This window comes from Hibiscus syriacus, unplaced genomic scaffold, assembly GCF_006381635.1.
Source record: "Hibiscus syriacus cultivar Baekdansim isolate YM2019G1 unplaced genomic scaffold, ASM638163v2 tig00111398_pilon, whole genome shotgun sequence".
Lineage (NCBI taxonomy): Eukaryota > Viridiplantae > Streptophyta > Magnoliopsida > Malvales > Malvaceae > Hibiscus > Hibiscus syriacus.
In genome coordinates this window covers 2016329-2033651 of record NW_024063081.1, presented here as the reverse complement: position 1 = coordinate 2033651, position 17323 = coordinate 2016329, and the positions used below count along the sequence as shown (strand labels likewise).

General features: G+C 31.1%; 2 protein-coding genes across 2 annotated transcripts; both read right to left on the bottom strand.

The window, feature by feature from the left end:
• Window positions 1–1668: 1668 nt before the first annotated feature.
• On the bottom strand, window positions 1669–4407 carry LOC120161264 (zinc finger protein CONSTANS-LIKE 9-like). Its single transcript, XM_039171530.1, has 4 exons — window positions 3705–4407; window positions 2502–2729; window positions 1913–2211; window positions 1669–1826 (listed from the first exon to the last, which is right to left on the bottom strand). The coding sequence occupies exons 1-4, from the start codon at window positions 4287–4289 to the stop codon at window positions 1697–1699; spliced, it is 1242 nt and encodes a 413-aa protein (XP_039027461.1). The 5' UTR covers window positions 4290–4407; the 3' UTR covers window positions 1669–1696.
• Window positions 4408–12560: 8153 nt separating this feature from the next.
• LOC120161263 (protein CHROMATIN REMODELING 4-like) lies at window positions 12561–15240 on the bottom strand. Its single transcript, XM_039171529.1, has 5 exons — window positions 15144–15240; window positions 14192–14763; window positions 13688–14086; window positions 13469–13535; window positions 12561–12913 (listed from the first exon to the last, which is right to left on the bottom strand). Exons 1-5 carry the CDS (start codon window positions 15198–15200, stop codon window positions 12758–12760), a joined length of 1251 nt encoding a protein of 416 aa, XP_039027460.1. The 5' UTR covers window positions 15201–15240; the 3' UTR covers window positions 12561–12757.
• Window positions 15241–17323: the final 2083 nt, after the last annotated feature.

Sequence of the window (17323 nt, the reverse complement as noted above, 5' to 3'; positions counted from 1 at the left end):
TTGTGCTCAGGGCCTTACTTGTCGGCTCATCGGCTGTGTGCTTAGGGCCTTACTAGATGTGACGGGGTTGTATGGTTCTGGGGAACCTACACATTTTGTACGTGATGGATGGGGGTATATATATATATATGTTTTAAAAAGATCTGAAAAGTTACATGGTTTTTGGGAATACACTAGATAACCTATTCTGATCTCCTGAACTCAGTTATCCGAAATATTTCTCTGAACTGAAAGCTCATTGTCCGTTACCACTTGAAATATCAGTAGGATCTCTGCTCAGCATAAAAGTCTGTAAATTTTCGGAAACAATAAGGATATATAAATATTTATCTGTATCTGCACGTTCATCAGCATCATCTGGTAGTTCTGTATTACTGAGCTTTCCGAAGCTCACTATATTACTCAACATTGCAGGTTAAAAGAATTGTACCAGTGCAACTATCGTCATCAGTATGGGAGTTCTTCCGGCGTTGATTTCAGAGAATGGTACATGTGATTAGGGGGCATGTAATTGTATTTTGTTTTATATACGAGTCTGGAAATCTGTTTTATTTTTAAATAGTGACATGATTTTATAAGTTTACATGTTTTGATAAAAAGTTTTAAATTTTCTGCTATTTTTACAGTGAGTCGCTCCGATGACCCTAATGTGACAACCTAAATCGAATCGAGTTATCCGCATCAGTCTGGGGATTACATCCATAACTCAATCAAATTGAAAAGCTTTGATGGAGCCCTCAATCAAAATGAGACAACCACCTTTGGCATTAGGTATATAGAGGGGACGAATACAAAATTTTACGTTAAAAGAGATTAACTTTTAAAATTTTAAGAGAAAATAAACTTATTAAATTCCATAGATCGAAAATAAATTATTAATAAAAAATATAAATAAAATATTTACAATATATAATAATTTAAAATTTTTATAGGAAACAACTTCTCGGTCCATCCCTAAGCATATCTTAACTTCACCGTTCACAAGACAAACACTGCCTCGTCATTTTCTAATGCACTGCCAAATGTGTCTAACTGCAACTCCACAGAGATGAAACATAGAATATATAACGTGTAAATCTCTTTTTCGATTAGTATAAAGGTACACACAATCTCATCACAAGTGCATGTATGATTAATCCTGTGCTGTACACGTCAACCACAAGAGAGAGAATATTACAACTGTGTGCCTCTGGTCTCACCTAACAACTGTTCACTGCCAGCCAAAAAAACTCTCTCCACTGCACATACATACATATGTCAATAGACAAAAAAGAAAAGAAAAAAAGGAACAAAATTACAGCTCCATTCTTTTGACTTGAGCAGGTGAAGTTATATAATTGACAACATAATAAACACAGTATTCTCTTTTCCATACTATAATATGAACTTGAGCAGGTGAAATTGCTCCAACGTAATATGGCAGGTAGAACCTGCAGGAGAAAACATGATCCGAGCTGATTCTTGCCGAATGATGCCCAGCATCCATCAATATTCTAACGTAGCTGAGAACCAGGCCTTGGTAGTTTATTCATGGCATTTTTAGCATCCAACTTCTGGTGAAACAAACCTGGAGCCTGTCAATAGTTCAAAATGAAAGTACGAGCATCAATTTCAACATTTTGGGGTAAGAATATAACCACTTCTTTCCAACTAACATCATTTTTTGGGGGGTAAGCATGGTTAAAAGATTGTACTCTCAAAAGCTTCTTGTTGGGCTCAATGGATCATAATCATAGGCATCGCCAGTTTTTACAAACCGTCCCTTCACACGCTTTCTCACATCAGCCCTTGCTTTGCGAGACTCATATCTCACTCGCTTCACAAACCTATCATGCAGTAAGTATGAAGTTAAACATACATTCCTTTGAATGATGGAATTATGCAACTATAGAGGTTATTTGCATATATTTACATTCGCGTCTTTTTCTTTTCCTTGTAACGCAAGACAGCATCACTTCTAGTTGCTGATGGGTTGAAACTCTCAGCACATGGAGGACACCAAGGAGGATCTCCCATGGGAAGCATAGTGGAAGCCCCACAATCTTGGTAATCTCCTGCAGTGCTCTCTCCGGTTTGGCCAGAAAATGTTGGATGGGCATGCCTTGCGGTAAAATACAGAATTGAATCAGTTTTATTACTCATCATGGAATCACCAGACGCCGCGTTGCTGCATGCTGGCTGGATAGCACTGACCAGTCCAACAGATGAGCCCTGGACAAGAATATTCAGGACCAACCATAAGAACATTTGCTGCTCATCATACAGAATGAAGACCCAACACATGGAAGGAAAGGACAGTAAACTTTATTTTGGTACATTAATCACGAATGTAAATCAAGATTATTAACAGTATTAGCAACCAACAAAAACTGATAATGCATAAATAGGAATACTATTTAAAAACATCAGAAAAAGAATAGCATTTAGAAGAATGGCTATACTATCATCAGAAAAAATATAATACAGATGCCACACAGCAAGACCAAAAGAGATGAGAGAACCTTAGCACCAGCCGCCGCCGCCTGACAGTTTGAATCAGCAGCAGGCATGTCCTTTGTCCCAAATAAGCTAGCAATTCCACCATTCTCGAGAAGTTGTTCCGAATGATTGAGAGTCATCCCAAAGAGTTCTTCATACCTTTCAAGATTCAGATCAACTTCGCCCATGTTGAAGTCATCGTAGAGATCATCCTCAGAAAGTCCAGGATACTTTGTGGGAGGGCAACATGACTGCAGATTAATAAAGTAAAAAATTAGCAAAGGTTCCAAAAAGGAACATATTATCTCTGCTAATAATTAAAGGAATCCTGCAGGAATCTCAATAAGTGAACTTTAAGCACGAAATGCTAAAGCTCTTTAGAATTACTAATAACGGTAGGTTATTCTAATAACTCTTCATATATGATCAAATTGAAATTTTAATATCTATCATCAATAATCTCAACCATCCCCTTTATCATGTCTACCACCTTCACACGCCCCTTTTCTCTCTCAATTGAAAATAAATATATAATCCAGAAAGCAAAAAATGTAAGCAAAATAGGAGAGATTGGGTTCAAAATTTTTGAAACCATGGCAAAAATAAAAATAAAGTAATAAAGTACCTCTACATTATAATTAAGGACAGGCCTAACATTTTTTTTGAGAAGTACATTCAAGGCCTAACTGAATACTTCGCTATTGAATATTAACCTTAAAGTTAGTTGTTTTGGGTCAAGAAATGGAAATATCTAAAGAGACCAATAAATACAAGATTATGGTATACTGGCGGTTTACTGAAATATAATCATCTTTTACTTTTAGGCAAAACCTCAAGTAAGTTCAAGTAGAAACTAGAAAGATATTTTGGAAGTGCCTTCAGTTTCCACCATAAAAAGCAATCACGAAAAACAAGGGACAAAAATTGGCATATAGATCTTCTGCAGAAGGAACTAATCTGAAAAGAAAGTTGTTACTTGCTACTTTAACTTAAAGCTCGTTTTCTGGCCATAACGAACAGTTATCCCTGAACTCTTACTGTTAAAGTGTTTTATAGCATTCTTATAAAAAAAAGTGTTTTATAGCATCAAACGTCATGGGAATACGGACGAGTACATTTGCAAATGTAATTTGTCTAGATTTTTTAATGTAACATAGGCCTGAATGTACCTCAAGAACAGTTTGTCCAGATTTTTTAATGATATATATTCCAAATTCACCATTTACCTTGGACGATGATGCATCTTTTGATCCAGATGTCTGATTCAGACGTCGTGCAGATTTGAGTTCAGGGATTGAAGAAGTCCCACCCAAGCCACTTCCCCTATCTGTACTGCAGGTTTCATTAACTACTGCCACGCCAGTATTATCCTGGCTAATGTTGTTCTCTGTAGGGTCCCAGGAAGTACTCTCCATGTTCTCATCGATGCTCATTAGACCTAATTCTTGTCCACAGGTAGATTGACCTGCTGAAGGAGATTGCTGAAAAAATGGCCAAATGGAAGAAAGTTCAGCGGATGATGGGCAACCAGAGTAACAATTAATCGCTTGTCTCTCATGTGTTGAGTTCAAGGTAAAGGTGCCGTGTCCCATCCAATCGCAGTTCTGACAGAGTGAAACCATTTCCTCTGCGCATCTAACAAAAGCAGGTTGCGAATTGCATCTTTCACATAACAATATTCTAGAATGGCGTTTGGACAGTGCATTAGCAGAATGGACATTTCTATCACAGGACAAACATAAGCAGGCAGCATCAGACCGGCAATATACTACTGGCCTTTGATCTCCGCAGAAATCACAAGCATAACTCATGTTTCCAATCGCACTACTGCTGAAAAGAAGCTAAAACTTTTCTCCCCGATTCACAATCTTATATGCAAACAATATATCAAACTAAGACAAGCAGCTTCACAGATGATCCCCTTCTCCACTACTTGCACTTCAATAGCTGTCGTATAGAAGGGGGGAAAGAGATTAATGTTACAACTTACAAGAGAATTAAGTTCATTTTCAAGCTAAACATTAAGAAAATTGGAACAACTGCCAATATGGGGTAGCTTAGTTTACTTCAAACTCGATGATATAATGATGTACACAGAATCAAATTCAATAATGATGAAAGAGTTCACATCATCATGAGTTTAGGATGAAAACTAAAAAGTAGTTCATCCAACTTTAGGGTGAATTTAAAACAGTCAAAATTATAAAATAAAAAAAGGGGAAAAACTCTTTTTCCTTTTAGTAGAAAGAACAAGAAAAGGGGATTAACCACTCCAATAATATAATTCTAAGCAACATCGATTCTATTTTTTAAAAAATGTTAATAAAGGAATCAAAATATCCAAAAATGGTACAAAATTTATCATAAATCAAAGAAAAATATCTACAAATTTAAGCCAAATAACTCAACTCCATAATCAAACAAAAAAAACAGAGGTCACACAAACAAACCAAGAGTCAAAGAAAAAAACAAAACAAAACAAACCCGGAAAGGAAAATCAAATTAATAAGTAAAATAACAGGAGAACAAGAAATTTACCGCAGGAAAGAAGAAGAAACAAAAGGAGAGGACAACCTTGACTACTGAACAGGAAAATTTATTGAGAGTAAAAAAAATGAGCTTCTCCATATTTTTTTTCTTTCTTCTGAGAGTTTTGTTTATGGAAGTGAAGAGATAGAAATCGGTAGGTGCATATGGGAAATGCGATGGCATGAGCTGATAAAAAGTGCAAAGAGAGAGAAATTAAATAATAAAATATTTTGAAAAAGTGCAATGTTTTCTATTACGACTTGGACTTACTGGATAGGTAGTTTAATATAATATTCAAATAATCTAGTATCAATTACTATTAAATAAACTTAATTAATCCTAATGCCTAACAATCTAGATTCCGATGGTTTCGGTGATAAGTGGGAGTAACTTCCACATTTGCCCTACCCCATGTTCTATGATTTCGGTGGTTTTATGGGAAAAAAGCAGTATAAATATCTATCATGCACATAGTTTTTAAATACCAAAATCATTCAAAATAATTTCACATATAAAGAGAGAATTTTATTCAATTTAGAAGTTTATGAGTGTTTAGAAGATCTTTTAACTATTTTAGTTTTTCATATAATTATTTTAAAGTGTTCGACAATGTTTTTATCATAGTTTGATATATTTAAAGACAGTAATATCACATCTCCAAACTATCACTCAAGTTGATCTTGCTCTCTATAATAATGGGAGCGATCTAATCGCCTTAATATCATGTTCATTAAGAGTAAGGTTTCTGTTTATGTTTGTGGTTCAATTGAGCACTATGATAATATACAAGAACTATAAGTGTCTATTAAAAAAACAATTCAAAACTTCTCAAAAGTCGTAAGTTAACATCCTAATCATGAGGTTCACATCGATGAGGCTCATTATCGTGAAAGATGTACGCGATCACATTAATAAGATACAAGATTTAACAGTTTGACTGATAACACTCGAAGTTGAGATGTCTGAATTTTTCCTAGTGTACTTTATATTGAACATTTCTACCTCAATATAAGTCATTTAAGATCTTTTATAACACAAATAGAGATAAGTGGTCTACTGATGAACTTTTGAATTAGGAATAAGCTACAGTCATATTGAAGATAGGTGAGAATGCATTGATAATTACTCAATGAAAGAGATCAGTCTAAGCCAAACAAAAAGGAAAGGTTAAAATGTAATCCCAAACTGACATTAAGAAAGAGCCGAAGTGTTCCTTTTGTAAAAAGAATGGACACCTGAAAAAAGGACTATGTCAAATTTAAGAGTTAACTTGAGAATAAAAGTAAATTAATCTCACTTATTTATTTCGAGTCAAATATGATTGACGATAATTATAACACATGATGGATTGATCTTGATACTCAGTTTTTCTAAAAATTTAATTTCTATTTCAATACTTGTACCCTTGGAGTATTGTTTTAATTTTTCAAACAACACATTTAGTTTGTTTTATAAGTCTGAACTTGTTGGAAATGAGATTTTATTTGATGGTTATTACTCTTTAAAGTTATGAAATAATGTCACTTATATTGTTAGACACATTCATATTTGTACCAAATGCTATGATATAAATGAAGATTTTTCTACCTTGTAACACTGGAGACTGAGACACATATGCTATTGAAAGAATAAAGAGATTAGTAAATGATGAGGTTCTCGTTACGTTAGACTTTTATAATTTCGATACTTGTATAGATTGCATCAAGAGTAACTAAACTAATAAGTTAAAAGAAGAGAAATAAAAGGAGTTTGAACATATTAGAAATCATCCACTCTGATATTTATTGATAGATATGGATAAACAAGGTCATAAATACTACATCACTTTTATAGACGATTTCTTAGGATATATGTATCTCTACATGCTTCATCACAAGAGCGAAACATCAAAAACTTTCAAGATTTTCAAGGCTGAAGTAAAGAAACAGTACAATAAGCAGATCAAAATTGTGAAAATTAATAGATGTGGTTAGTATTAGGATAGATATACTGAAAATGAACAAGCACATTATCCATTTGCAAAGTTTCTTCAAAATAATAGTATAGTTGTCTGGTAGACCATACGAAGATCATCCAATGTTGTAGAAAGAACAAAATGAACTTCAATGGATATGATGTGAAATATGCTTAGTAGCTCTAAGTTACCTAAATTTTTGTGGGTTGAGTCTCTCAAAACGAATGTATATACAGCTGCGGCTGCGGCTGCAGGTGTTTCAAGGGTGAGGCGAGCTGCTGCTTAATTTGGACGTTATTTTGATGCATTGTTTTGTATTTAAAAATATTTTGTTTGTAGCAGCATTTTTGCGTCATTTGGTTTTGATGCATTGTTTTGTATTTAACAATATTTTTGAACATTCAATGTATGCATATAAAAGATTTATTATATAAATTAACATTTGAAATTAATATTTTTAAATCAGTATTTAAATTTTTTACCTCAATTTGATATTTGAATATATATATATATATATATATATATATATATTAAATCTTAGGATGATGCCCACGCTAGACGTGCGCTGATGAGTACCGTTAAAGATAATTAACGAGCGTCATTAAATTAATTTATAAAATGTTAAATTATAAAGAGAAAATAACTTCAGTGACCGAAAATGTCTTATAATATACGATTTTAACCAACATTTTTTGGATTTGCGAAAATAACCAACAAATTCGCAACACGAACTCCAATTTCGCAACACAGTTTCCAAATTCGCAACGCGATTCTCCAAATTCGCAACGCGATTCTCCAAATTCGCAACGCGATTCTCGAAATTCGTAACGCTAATTATCAATATAGGTAAACACAACTATTCGCCACTCAGTTTTCAAATTCGCAACGCGAATTACCGATATAAGTAAACACAACTATTCGCAACTCAGTTTTCAAATTCGCAACACGAATTAGCCAATTTTGCAACTAAATTGCTGATATAGGTAAACTCGGTGGAAAAAATCCGGTAAAAAATCCGAATTCGACAATTTGAAAACTGAGTTGCGAATTCGACAAATTCGTGTTGCGAAATGTAAAATTTTACCTCTTAAAGAAAATATCGTGAGTAAATAATAATTTGATCTTTGTCAAATTTAAAAGTGAGTAACTAATCACAATTAGTTCAATATGATTAGAAGATTTTTTTAGTTCAATATGGTGGTCACAAGTAGAATTTTGATTAATAAAAAATCTCGTTGCGAAAATGAAATTCGTTTTGCGATTTTGAAAACTGAGTTTCAAATAGTTGTGTTTACCTATATCGGTAATTAGCGTTGCAAAAATGAATTTCGCGTTGCGAATTTGGAGAATCGCGTTACGAATTTGAAAACTAAGTTTCGAATTTGAAAACTGAGTTGTGAATAGTTGTGTTTACCTATATCGGTAATTAGCGTTGCGAATTTGAAAACTGAGTTGCGAATAGTTGTGTTTACCTATATTGGTAATTAGCGTTGCGAATTTGGAGAATCGCTTTGCGAATTTGGAAACTGTGTTGCGAAATTGGAGTTCGCGTTGCGAATTTGTTGGTTATTTTCACAAATCCAAAAAAAGTTGGTTAAAATTATATATTATAAGGCATTTTCGGTCACTGAAGTTATTTTCTCAATTATAAATGACTAAATGTATAATTATAAATTAGTTAAAAATTTAGATGTAATTTAATTAAAAATACAATATTTATAAAACACTAGTTTTTAGGGTAAACTATACCATTGACATCCTAACTATTTACCCCTATTACTTTAACCACCGATTTTTTTAACTTTGTCAATTGGGTTACCCAACTATTTAAATATTGTCAATCAAGCTACCTACCGTTAAAACTGAGCATCGTAACCACTAGGTTGGACTACTAAATTTGTTTAGTGTACAAAAAATAATCTATATAATTTATAATATAGTTAATGGTGATAAATGAACTCAAACAAGAAAGAAATGAATAGTATGAAAATATAATATAATATATATATATATATATATATATATATAAGCAAATATTATAATTGATTAATAAATGAATATGTTTTATTTATATTTTAAATCACATTTAATGCAAAAATTAAAATAAAAGTGAATTTAATATGTTAGAATTGAAATGTATCATTTTACATATTTTAAATTAATAATTTGTCTTCTTATTCTAATTTTATTGAATTTGAATGTATCATATCTTATATTTTAAAATATTATAACATTGATTAAATTCTAATATTATTTAATAACTCTATATTAAAATAGACTAATTCAATAAAATCAAGTTTTCCCTAAAAATTTCTTAAAATACATAATGAATAAATAATAAAATATAAAATTCTTAATCTAACCGGGATATAAACAAGTCAATGCATAAGTTAAAATGCTTACTACGATAAGCCCTCGACTATCAGGAAAATTCTAAGTCAACGAAGCTCTTCGTTATATTTCAATTATAATATGTTAAAAATTATTTTTATTTTTTATTAGAATGATTTAAAATTATGAATAAAATACATTCACATATTAATCAATTATAATATTTGTGTATATAAATCATATTATCATATTATTCAATTATTCCATGTTGAAGTTCTTATTTGGTCATTTTCCCTTCTTTTAATTGTCTTTATTATGCCATGATAAGTTTGTCATTTGAATGGTGTAACCCAGTGATTGGGGGTGTTTGCTTCTTCTACTCACATCTTGGGTTCAAACCCCACCGACAATATTTATTGATTCATTTTATTTTATAGAAAAATTATTAAATAAAAATTATTTAAAAAATTCAATCACACAGTGACACATGTCACCATCGGATTGAGGATTAAATTTATTGACTTAAATAAAAGTTAGAACCAAATTAATAGAATGTGTAAGTAATGAAGACTAAATGTGCAATTATACAAATTTTATTAACCGTCGCATCATCTTCTCCGTTAATATTTAATGGCAAGTGACTTGATTGACAAGATTTAAATAGTTAGGTGACCCAATTGACAAAATTGAAAAATCAATGGTTAAAGTAAAAGGGGTAAATAGTTAGGTGGTCAATGATATAGTTTACCCTAAAAACTAATGTCTTTTAAATATTTTATTTTAATTAAATTATATTTAGATTTTAATCTAATTTATAATTATATGTTTAGTACTTTATAATTTAACATTTTATAAATTAATTTAATAGTGATCATTGTTATCGGTGCTTATCCACGCTCGACGAACGTTGTAGAATTTTTCTAAATCTTAAATCTAATTCTAATCCTATATAGAGGAAAAGTGAAAAGAGGACTCTAAAAAAAAGAGGGAAATGTTCCTAACAAATATAAAACTCATGACCTAAGAAAATATGAGTGAGCAAAAATTTAAGAGCTCCATATAATTTATTAAAATGAGGTCTTAATTTATAATATATATAGGCCATAGGGTTTTCCTTTTCTTAAAAAAAATACTTTAATATAAAAAATATTATTAGATTGAGATCAATTAGTTGGTTGAGTAATATCATTTTAACACACAATATTAATACATTTTAAAGATAAAATATTAATACCATTTAATAAAATTTAATTTAAACATAATTTGTGTTATTAATTAATTAAATGATTTTTTAAAAATAAAATTCCCATAAGTAGCTGGGGTTTCCATTCTAGTATATATAATTCGAAAAGAAAGGAAGACAATGCAAAAGAAAACTCCAAATTAGAAAAAAAATGAGATTTTTAGAAAATTCATTTATGCTGTTTGAAAAAAAATCTATATTTTAATAAATATTGATATTTTAAAAAATGGAGTTATTTTATTTTTTAAATTAATAAAAATTAATGTCCCATGATACTTTTCTAATAAGTCCCGTCCGTTTATTTAAACGGATTTGAAATTTGAAATTTGAAATAACATGATAATAATTGATTAAAAAAGTAAATATTATATAAAATATTTAATCTGATAGTATTAGTGAAAGAATTACAATCCCTCTTAGATTTTATTTATTTTTCAAAGAACAGAAACTCAAATGCAAATATTTGGTTTATTGCTACATTAAACATATAAATTAGTAGCTAATGACAAACACTTGTAAACTGCATATTTTCTTTTGATGCCGAAAGTAGCTTTCACTATCTCATATTCAAATTTCGGTTATTTTCTGGTGGTCGCGGTGGCTTAGTTCGGTTTTGGAGGCGGACCCCTTTGATGCGGCGGTCTGTTTTGTTGCGGAGAGGGATTGGCTCGCGGATCATTCTTCAGCGGACCTCGACGGACCCTACTTCGATGTTGTAGATTTTCTGCAGTACGGGGGGAATATGAAATAAAATTACTAAAAAAAGTTAATCATATAATTCAAATTTTAAAATTATTTTAATTATCATTCATACAATCATTTTAATTAAAATTATAAAGTATTAATATTATATGAAATCAATCTCAATGAAAAATGAAGTGTTATTCTTTTTTGAAAGCCTGAATTTAAATTAGTGAAGAAAGACTTTAGTCTAACTCAAATATAATCTAGAACATATTAAAATAAATTGATTAAATTTTAAATGTATTTATATAAAATAATTTAAATTTAATATTAAATTTTTTATCATAAATGCAATCATATCTAAATTATATGTGTGATACATCTATGCTTTTAAAATATGGTTAATATGTGTATCTGAATTGATATTGAACGCATAAACGAATAATATTAATTTAATGAAAGAACCTAACTAGAAGTTTAACAATTTAAGAAGAATTAAAAGGGATACAATTATAGAAAAAAGAATAGAAGAAGAAGAGAATTGAACCATGTAAACTGAGGGATTGTTGCATATGCGGGTGATAGATATAGGCACCAAAACGTAAGACAAAGTAATAAGAAATCAAATGTGGCGCAGCCGCTGCTCCTCCTCCTCGTCATTGTCTTTGCCTCCTATGATATGATGTTCTGTTTTTCATCCATTTATAGGAAGCACCACAATCTTACTTTTTCCTCTACTTCATGTGAACTTGAAATAGTCGCTCTTACATTCAGCGTTTTGACAGGTCAAAAAGTCTAGCCACGATCAATGCTTCTTCCCATTCATTTCTATTTTCAACCTAGTCTTTTCCATGCATCCCATAACACATATTTAATTGTTTTTTTTAATAAAAAGTAAAAATATAAATGAATTATATGTTACTTATCGTGTAAATGATTAATTTATTTAAAACGTGTAAAACTAATCATTTATCAATTCGTCTACTAAGATAAAATATTAAATCTCTAAAATAAAATTACGACTTCAAGTTCCAAGATTATGAATAAAAAGCATTAAATTGAAAAAGTCACTTCAATAATAAATGGAGACATTTTTGACATGAACCATGTACATATCCAATGGGTCTTTTTTTTAATAACTCCACTTGAAGCTTTGCTGACTGGACTTTTTCTTGGAGATTTGGTTTCACATCAAAATGAGGTTTAGTTGAAATAATCACTCGTATAAAAATAATAACCCACCACAACAAAAAGAAAAAAAAGATACCAATCTGAACATACGCCAAGGCAAAAAAGAAACCCCATTATCTAGTTTGTAGAATAATTTAAACACACCCAGATATATTGCACAACACCAACTTAAACTGGTCATATTAATAACAGGAACACATTGAACGCCTTACCTACTTTGTAAGACATATTTACAACAAAAAGGGCATTGAGCCCCCTAACTTGTATGAGAGAATTCCAGCATGGCAGTTGAACATTAACGACAAAAAACCATTACCTTACACTTCCAGTTTTAATCAGGACCCTCGTTACCTTTTAGAGATCTCTTTAGACACAATATTCTTCCATTTATCCTTAAGGTCAACCGGGAGACGAGTTGAGTGGAAAACAGATCGACCATGTTCCAAAATTTTCCTCCAGGGGATGTTTTTGTTTGCTTTAGTTGAATATTCCTGCATTAACTCCTGCAGTCGAGAATATTAATACTTCAATTCCAGCAAAATAATCAATCCAATCAGTGTAGTTGAGAAACATGCATGCCTAAACACTACCGCAATGTTCAAACTAGCAAAAGAACCAAGAGTCGAGGCCACCTTTCCTGGGCATATACCAGTGAAAGCAAGAGACATAAAGAATAGTGCATGGGGAGTAGAAACCATTTTCTTAGTATAATCGTTACTAAGAAAACTATACATGAGCTTATGTGTGTTGGAAGCTGACAACTTAAACATTCTTAATTTAATGGGAACTTTATAAGGATAATGAATTGAGGATTGACATCCTTCTAGTAAGATAGCAAAGGATGCTCGGACTTGTAGAAAAATATATAACATACACATGTACAGAAACGAAAACAGGAATGCTAGTTAACTGTTAACCGATGAAAGTTATGTTTCAAACGTAAAGAAGAATAAAGGAAACAGGTAAGTAGCAAAAATCAAGTTGAACCTATCCAAAGTTAATACATGTTAGCAAATGCATAAATAGAAAAAAGGATGAAACCATCCATAATTTCAAACCTTCAGCATATCTTCCTCTTCAGCTGTCCAGTGTAGTCTCCTACGCTTTTCAGTACAGGGCATCAAGCTGCAATTTAGATGAAAAGATAAGGTAATTTTAGAGCCTAGTAGTTAACCAAAAACCAAGACCCTAAACCATGATTCATCCCATGCCCAAGATGGGCTTTTTTTATGAATGCTACCTTCCTTCAACAAAATGAAAAACATTAATAAACTTACGACCGCTTGGTTGATTTTTGCCACTTTGCAGAGGTTTTTGCTGTTTCATTGTTTCCCTCATGGTTCAAATCCATATTATTTGCACTGGAACTTGGTTGAAATGATGATGCCTTGTTAGCTGTTTGTTTGTCATCCTTTTGACACCTGTGGAAGGTAGTTCCTACTGCATTTGGGAGCACTGGCTCTCCCTCATCAGTTTCATTATCTTCACTATTGGGATTTTCTATATCCTCGTGCATCCTTTCTCCATTCCCAACTTTGTCAGACCCATGAGTTGTAGAGATGTTTCCCTCATAAGATTTTTCTTTGCTTATCAACTCAACACCCTGTATTTCATCTTGATTATGAGGAGTGGTCACTTTATCATCGTCATTTAACCCATTTCCACAATCACCAGAACTCACTTTCTGTGTCATTGTTGATAAACCCTGTGTTGCATCCTGATTATGATATATGGTCTCTTTACCATTATTATTTAGCCCATTTCCAAAATCACCACCAAAACTCACTTCCCTTGCCATTGTTGATGCACTTGCTCTTTTAAAGCTCACCATTTCACCTTCCCCCTCTTCATTTCCACCATCCCTTCTTAAACATATAAAGTTGGATGATTCCTTCTCTGCCAACATAACTTTCTGTCTCAATTCTTTGAGCCTGGCCACTTCTTGCTTGTACAAACAATAAGGGCAGTAGAATTTACTCATTTCATCAAATTTGGGTGTCCAGGTCAAGCACGCCTCATGGAAAGCAACTGGGCAGCCACTTTCGCGGCAGACCAAAATCTGGCCACTTGTGCTATTGCATTCAAAACAATACTCTCCTTCTAACCAATCAACAACAATGCAGTCTCCGGCATTGTTACCTCTTGCACATCTATCCACCATCTCCTCCTCATCACTATCCGCTGTGTCATCGATATCTGCATGGACATCACCATTAACATTTCCATTACACATATCATCAACATCAGCATCACCATTACTATTATTATGATTATCATTTATTTGACTGGAACCAGCACCCCCAGATGCTCCATGATTCTTTCCATCTACACGGTGTTCTCCATTAGCTTCCTCCTATGCCAAAAGTTGATTATAACGAATTAGCATAAAAAAGTCATATTAGATTGACATTAATCGAGATAAACCATGTTTCGCATCTTACACTTTGACGATAGGTAAAATCGGATTCAATCTCATAGGAAGTTCTAATATTTTCCACGAATTTTCAATTTCCTCGAGAAACAACCAAAGGTCGTTCTACGAAATTTGTGGTTATCACTATGGTTATCTATATATATATATAGAGAGAGAGAGAGAGAGAGAGAGAGAGAGAGTAACAAGAAAATAGAAAATCAAATATATAAGAGTGATGTAGGAGCAGAGAGGAGATAACACAAACCGAGCCATGGCTCGAGTAGTAAGAAATTGGCTAAGTTTAGGGTTTAAAGAATTACCTTGTTTGATTTCATGGTCAGAATGCAAGAGACAAGAGAGGGCTTTGGGTCTGGCATTGGAGGAGCATCGAATCAAATCACAGGGGAGAGAAACAGCTTCTTCGGAAAGATTGTAGCAGTGACGTGTCAATGAAAATGGGTATTTAAACTTTGGAATGGATTTTAAAGGCTAGTTGTATATTTAATTTAATATTGCGTTTGATTCACGAAATGTAAGATTATTAGTGGGAATAAAAGATTACCCGGGAATAGGATTACTGAGAATGTTATATTTTATGTTTGGTTGATTTAGCAGGAATGTAAGATTACCGTGTTTGGTTAAAGGAATAAAATATTATTAGAATGTATATTTGATCAAATTGTCCTTATTATATATTTGTATAATATTATAAATTATAAAATATTTATATATTTTCTTTAAAAAATTAAATTCATAATATTTATATAATATTTTTTATAAAATTAAAAATATAAAAAATGTTTAATGAAAGAGTAAATTTTTTTAACCCCTGAACTTTATATAAAATTTTAATTATAGACTTTTTTTTGTAAATCTAAAATAATTTAATGATAAATTTGTAATTTAACCTTCGTAGAGTTTTTATTATTCAATGATAAAAAAATGATATTTTTGAAAAAAAATAATAATTTAAGGACATTTTAATCCAAAACGTCGGTAATGTTATAATACCTAAGGGAAGGGAGGTAATGACATTCCCGGTAATATACCCCAAAAAATCTACTATTGGTAATAAAATATTATCGGGAATGAGATTCCCGGCCAACCAAACATGGGAATGTGGGATTCCCACAATCCTTGAACCAAACACCCCCTACAGGTAAAGTACTCATATATTATCGTGGTTATAGGACACAACTTCTCTCGATTATTAAAATTACAAAATAATTTTTTGACTATAAAGTTTTTTTTATTGAGACTCTTGATTATTAAAGTTATAAAATAGTCACCTGATTATTCATATGTTTCAACGTCATTTTTGTTGAAAATTTGATGGCAGTCTGAGTTGGACGTTAATTTGCTAACTGATATATGATAAAACATGATCTCATAATCTCAAACGACTATTATATCTCAATTAGCATGTTAACGTCTAACTCAGACGACCGTTAATTTTTTAATAGAAAAAAGATTAGTTTGGAACATAAGGAATAGTCAGGTGATAATTTTGTAACTTTTAATAGTCGACAGACTCAACAAAGTAATGCACTATAATTAAGGGATCATTTTATAATTTTTAATAACTAGGAAATTCAACAAACCAACATCATATAGTCGAGAACTATTTGTGTACTTTATCCAAATAACTTTAATGAAAATATCGAAAACATATTTTTTTATGTTTTTATATTTTTCATTTTTTTAGAAACTATTTTTTAATTTTACAATCAAACATGTTTTTTTAAATGTTCTTTATTTTTAATAAAATTAAATATTTTAATTTTAATTTTATTAAAAATAAAAAACAGCATATATTTTATAAGCCAAACTGACTTTTTTATATTTCACATTACACATAAATGTAAAGTTCAATACCAAAAATTATATATAATTTTTAAAAAGTAAATACAAGACTAATTACATGTATATATATTCTTTGTCAATTCACATTTATTTATTATTTGATTAAAAATTTTGGTAAAGTATACAAATGGTCCCTAATTATAAGATACTACTTTGTTGAGTTCTTCGACTATTAAAAGTTACAAAATTGTCACCTGACTATTATTTACGTTCCAAACTCGTCATTTTTTTGTTAAAAAATTAACAATCATATGAGTTTGACGTTAACGTACTGATTGAGATATTATAGTCGTTTGAGATTATGAGATCATGTTTTACCATATCTTAGTCAATAGATTAACATCCAACTTAGATTGCCTTTAATTTTTTTAATGAAAAAGACGAGTTTGGTACCTAATGAATAGTCAACTGACCATTTTGTAACTTTTAATGGTCGAGTGACGAAAAAATAACACCCTATAGTTGGAACATTTTATAACTTTTCAATGTGATTCTTATATTGATTTTTTAATAATTTAATTTTGTAATATTTTTATATTTAATGTATTGAATATCTTAATAATTTTTATATTTTATATATTTTTAATTTAAATAATTGTTTTTTTTAAATTAAACAAGTTCTCAAACTTTCTAAAAA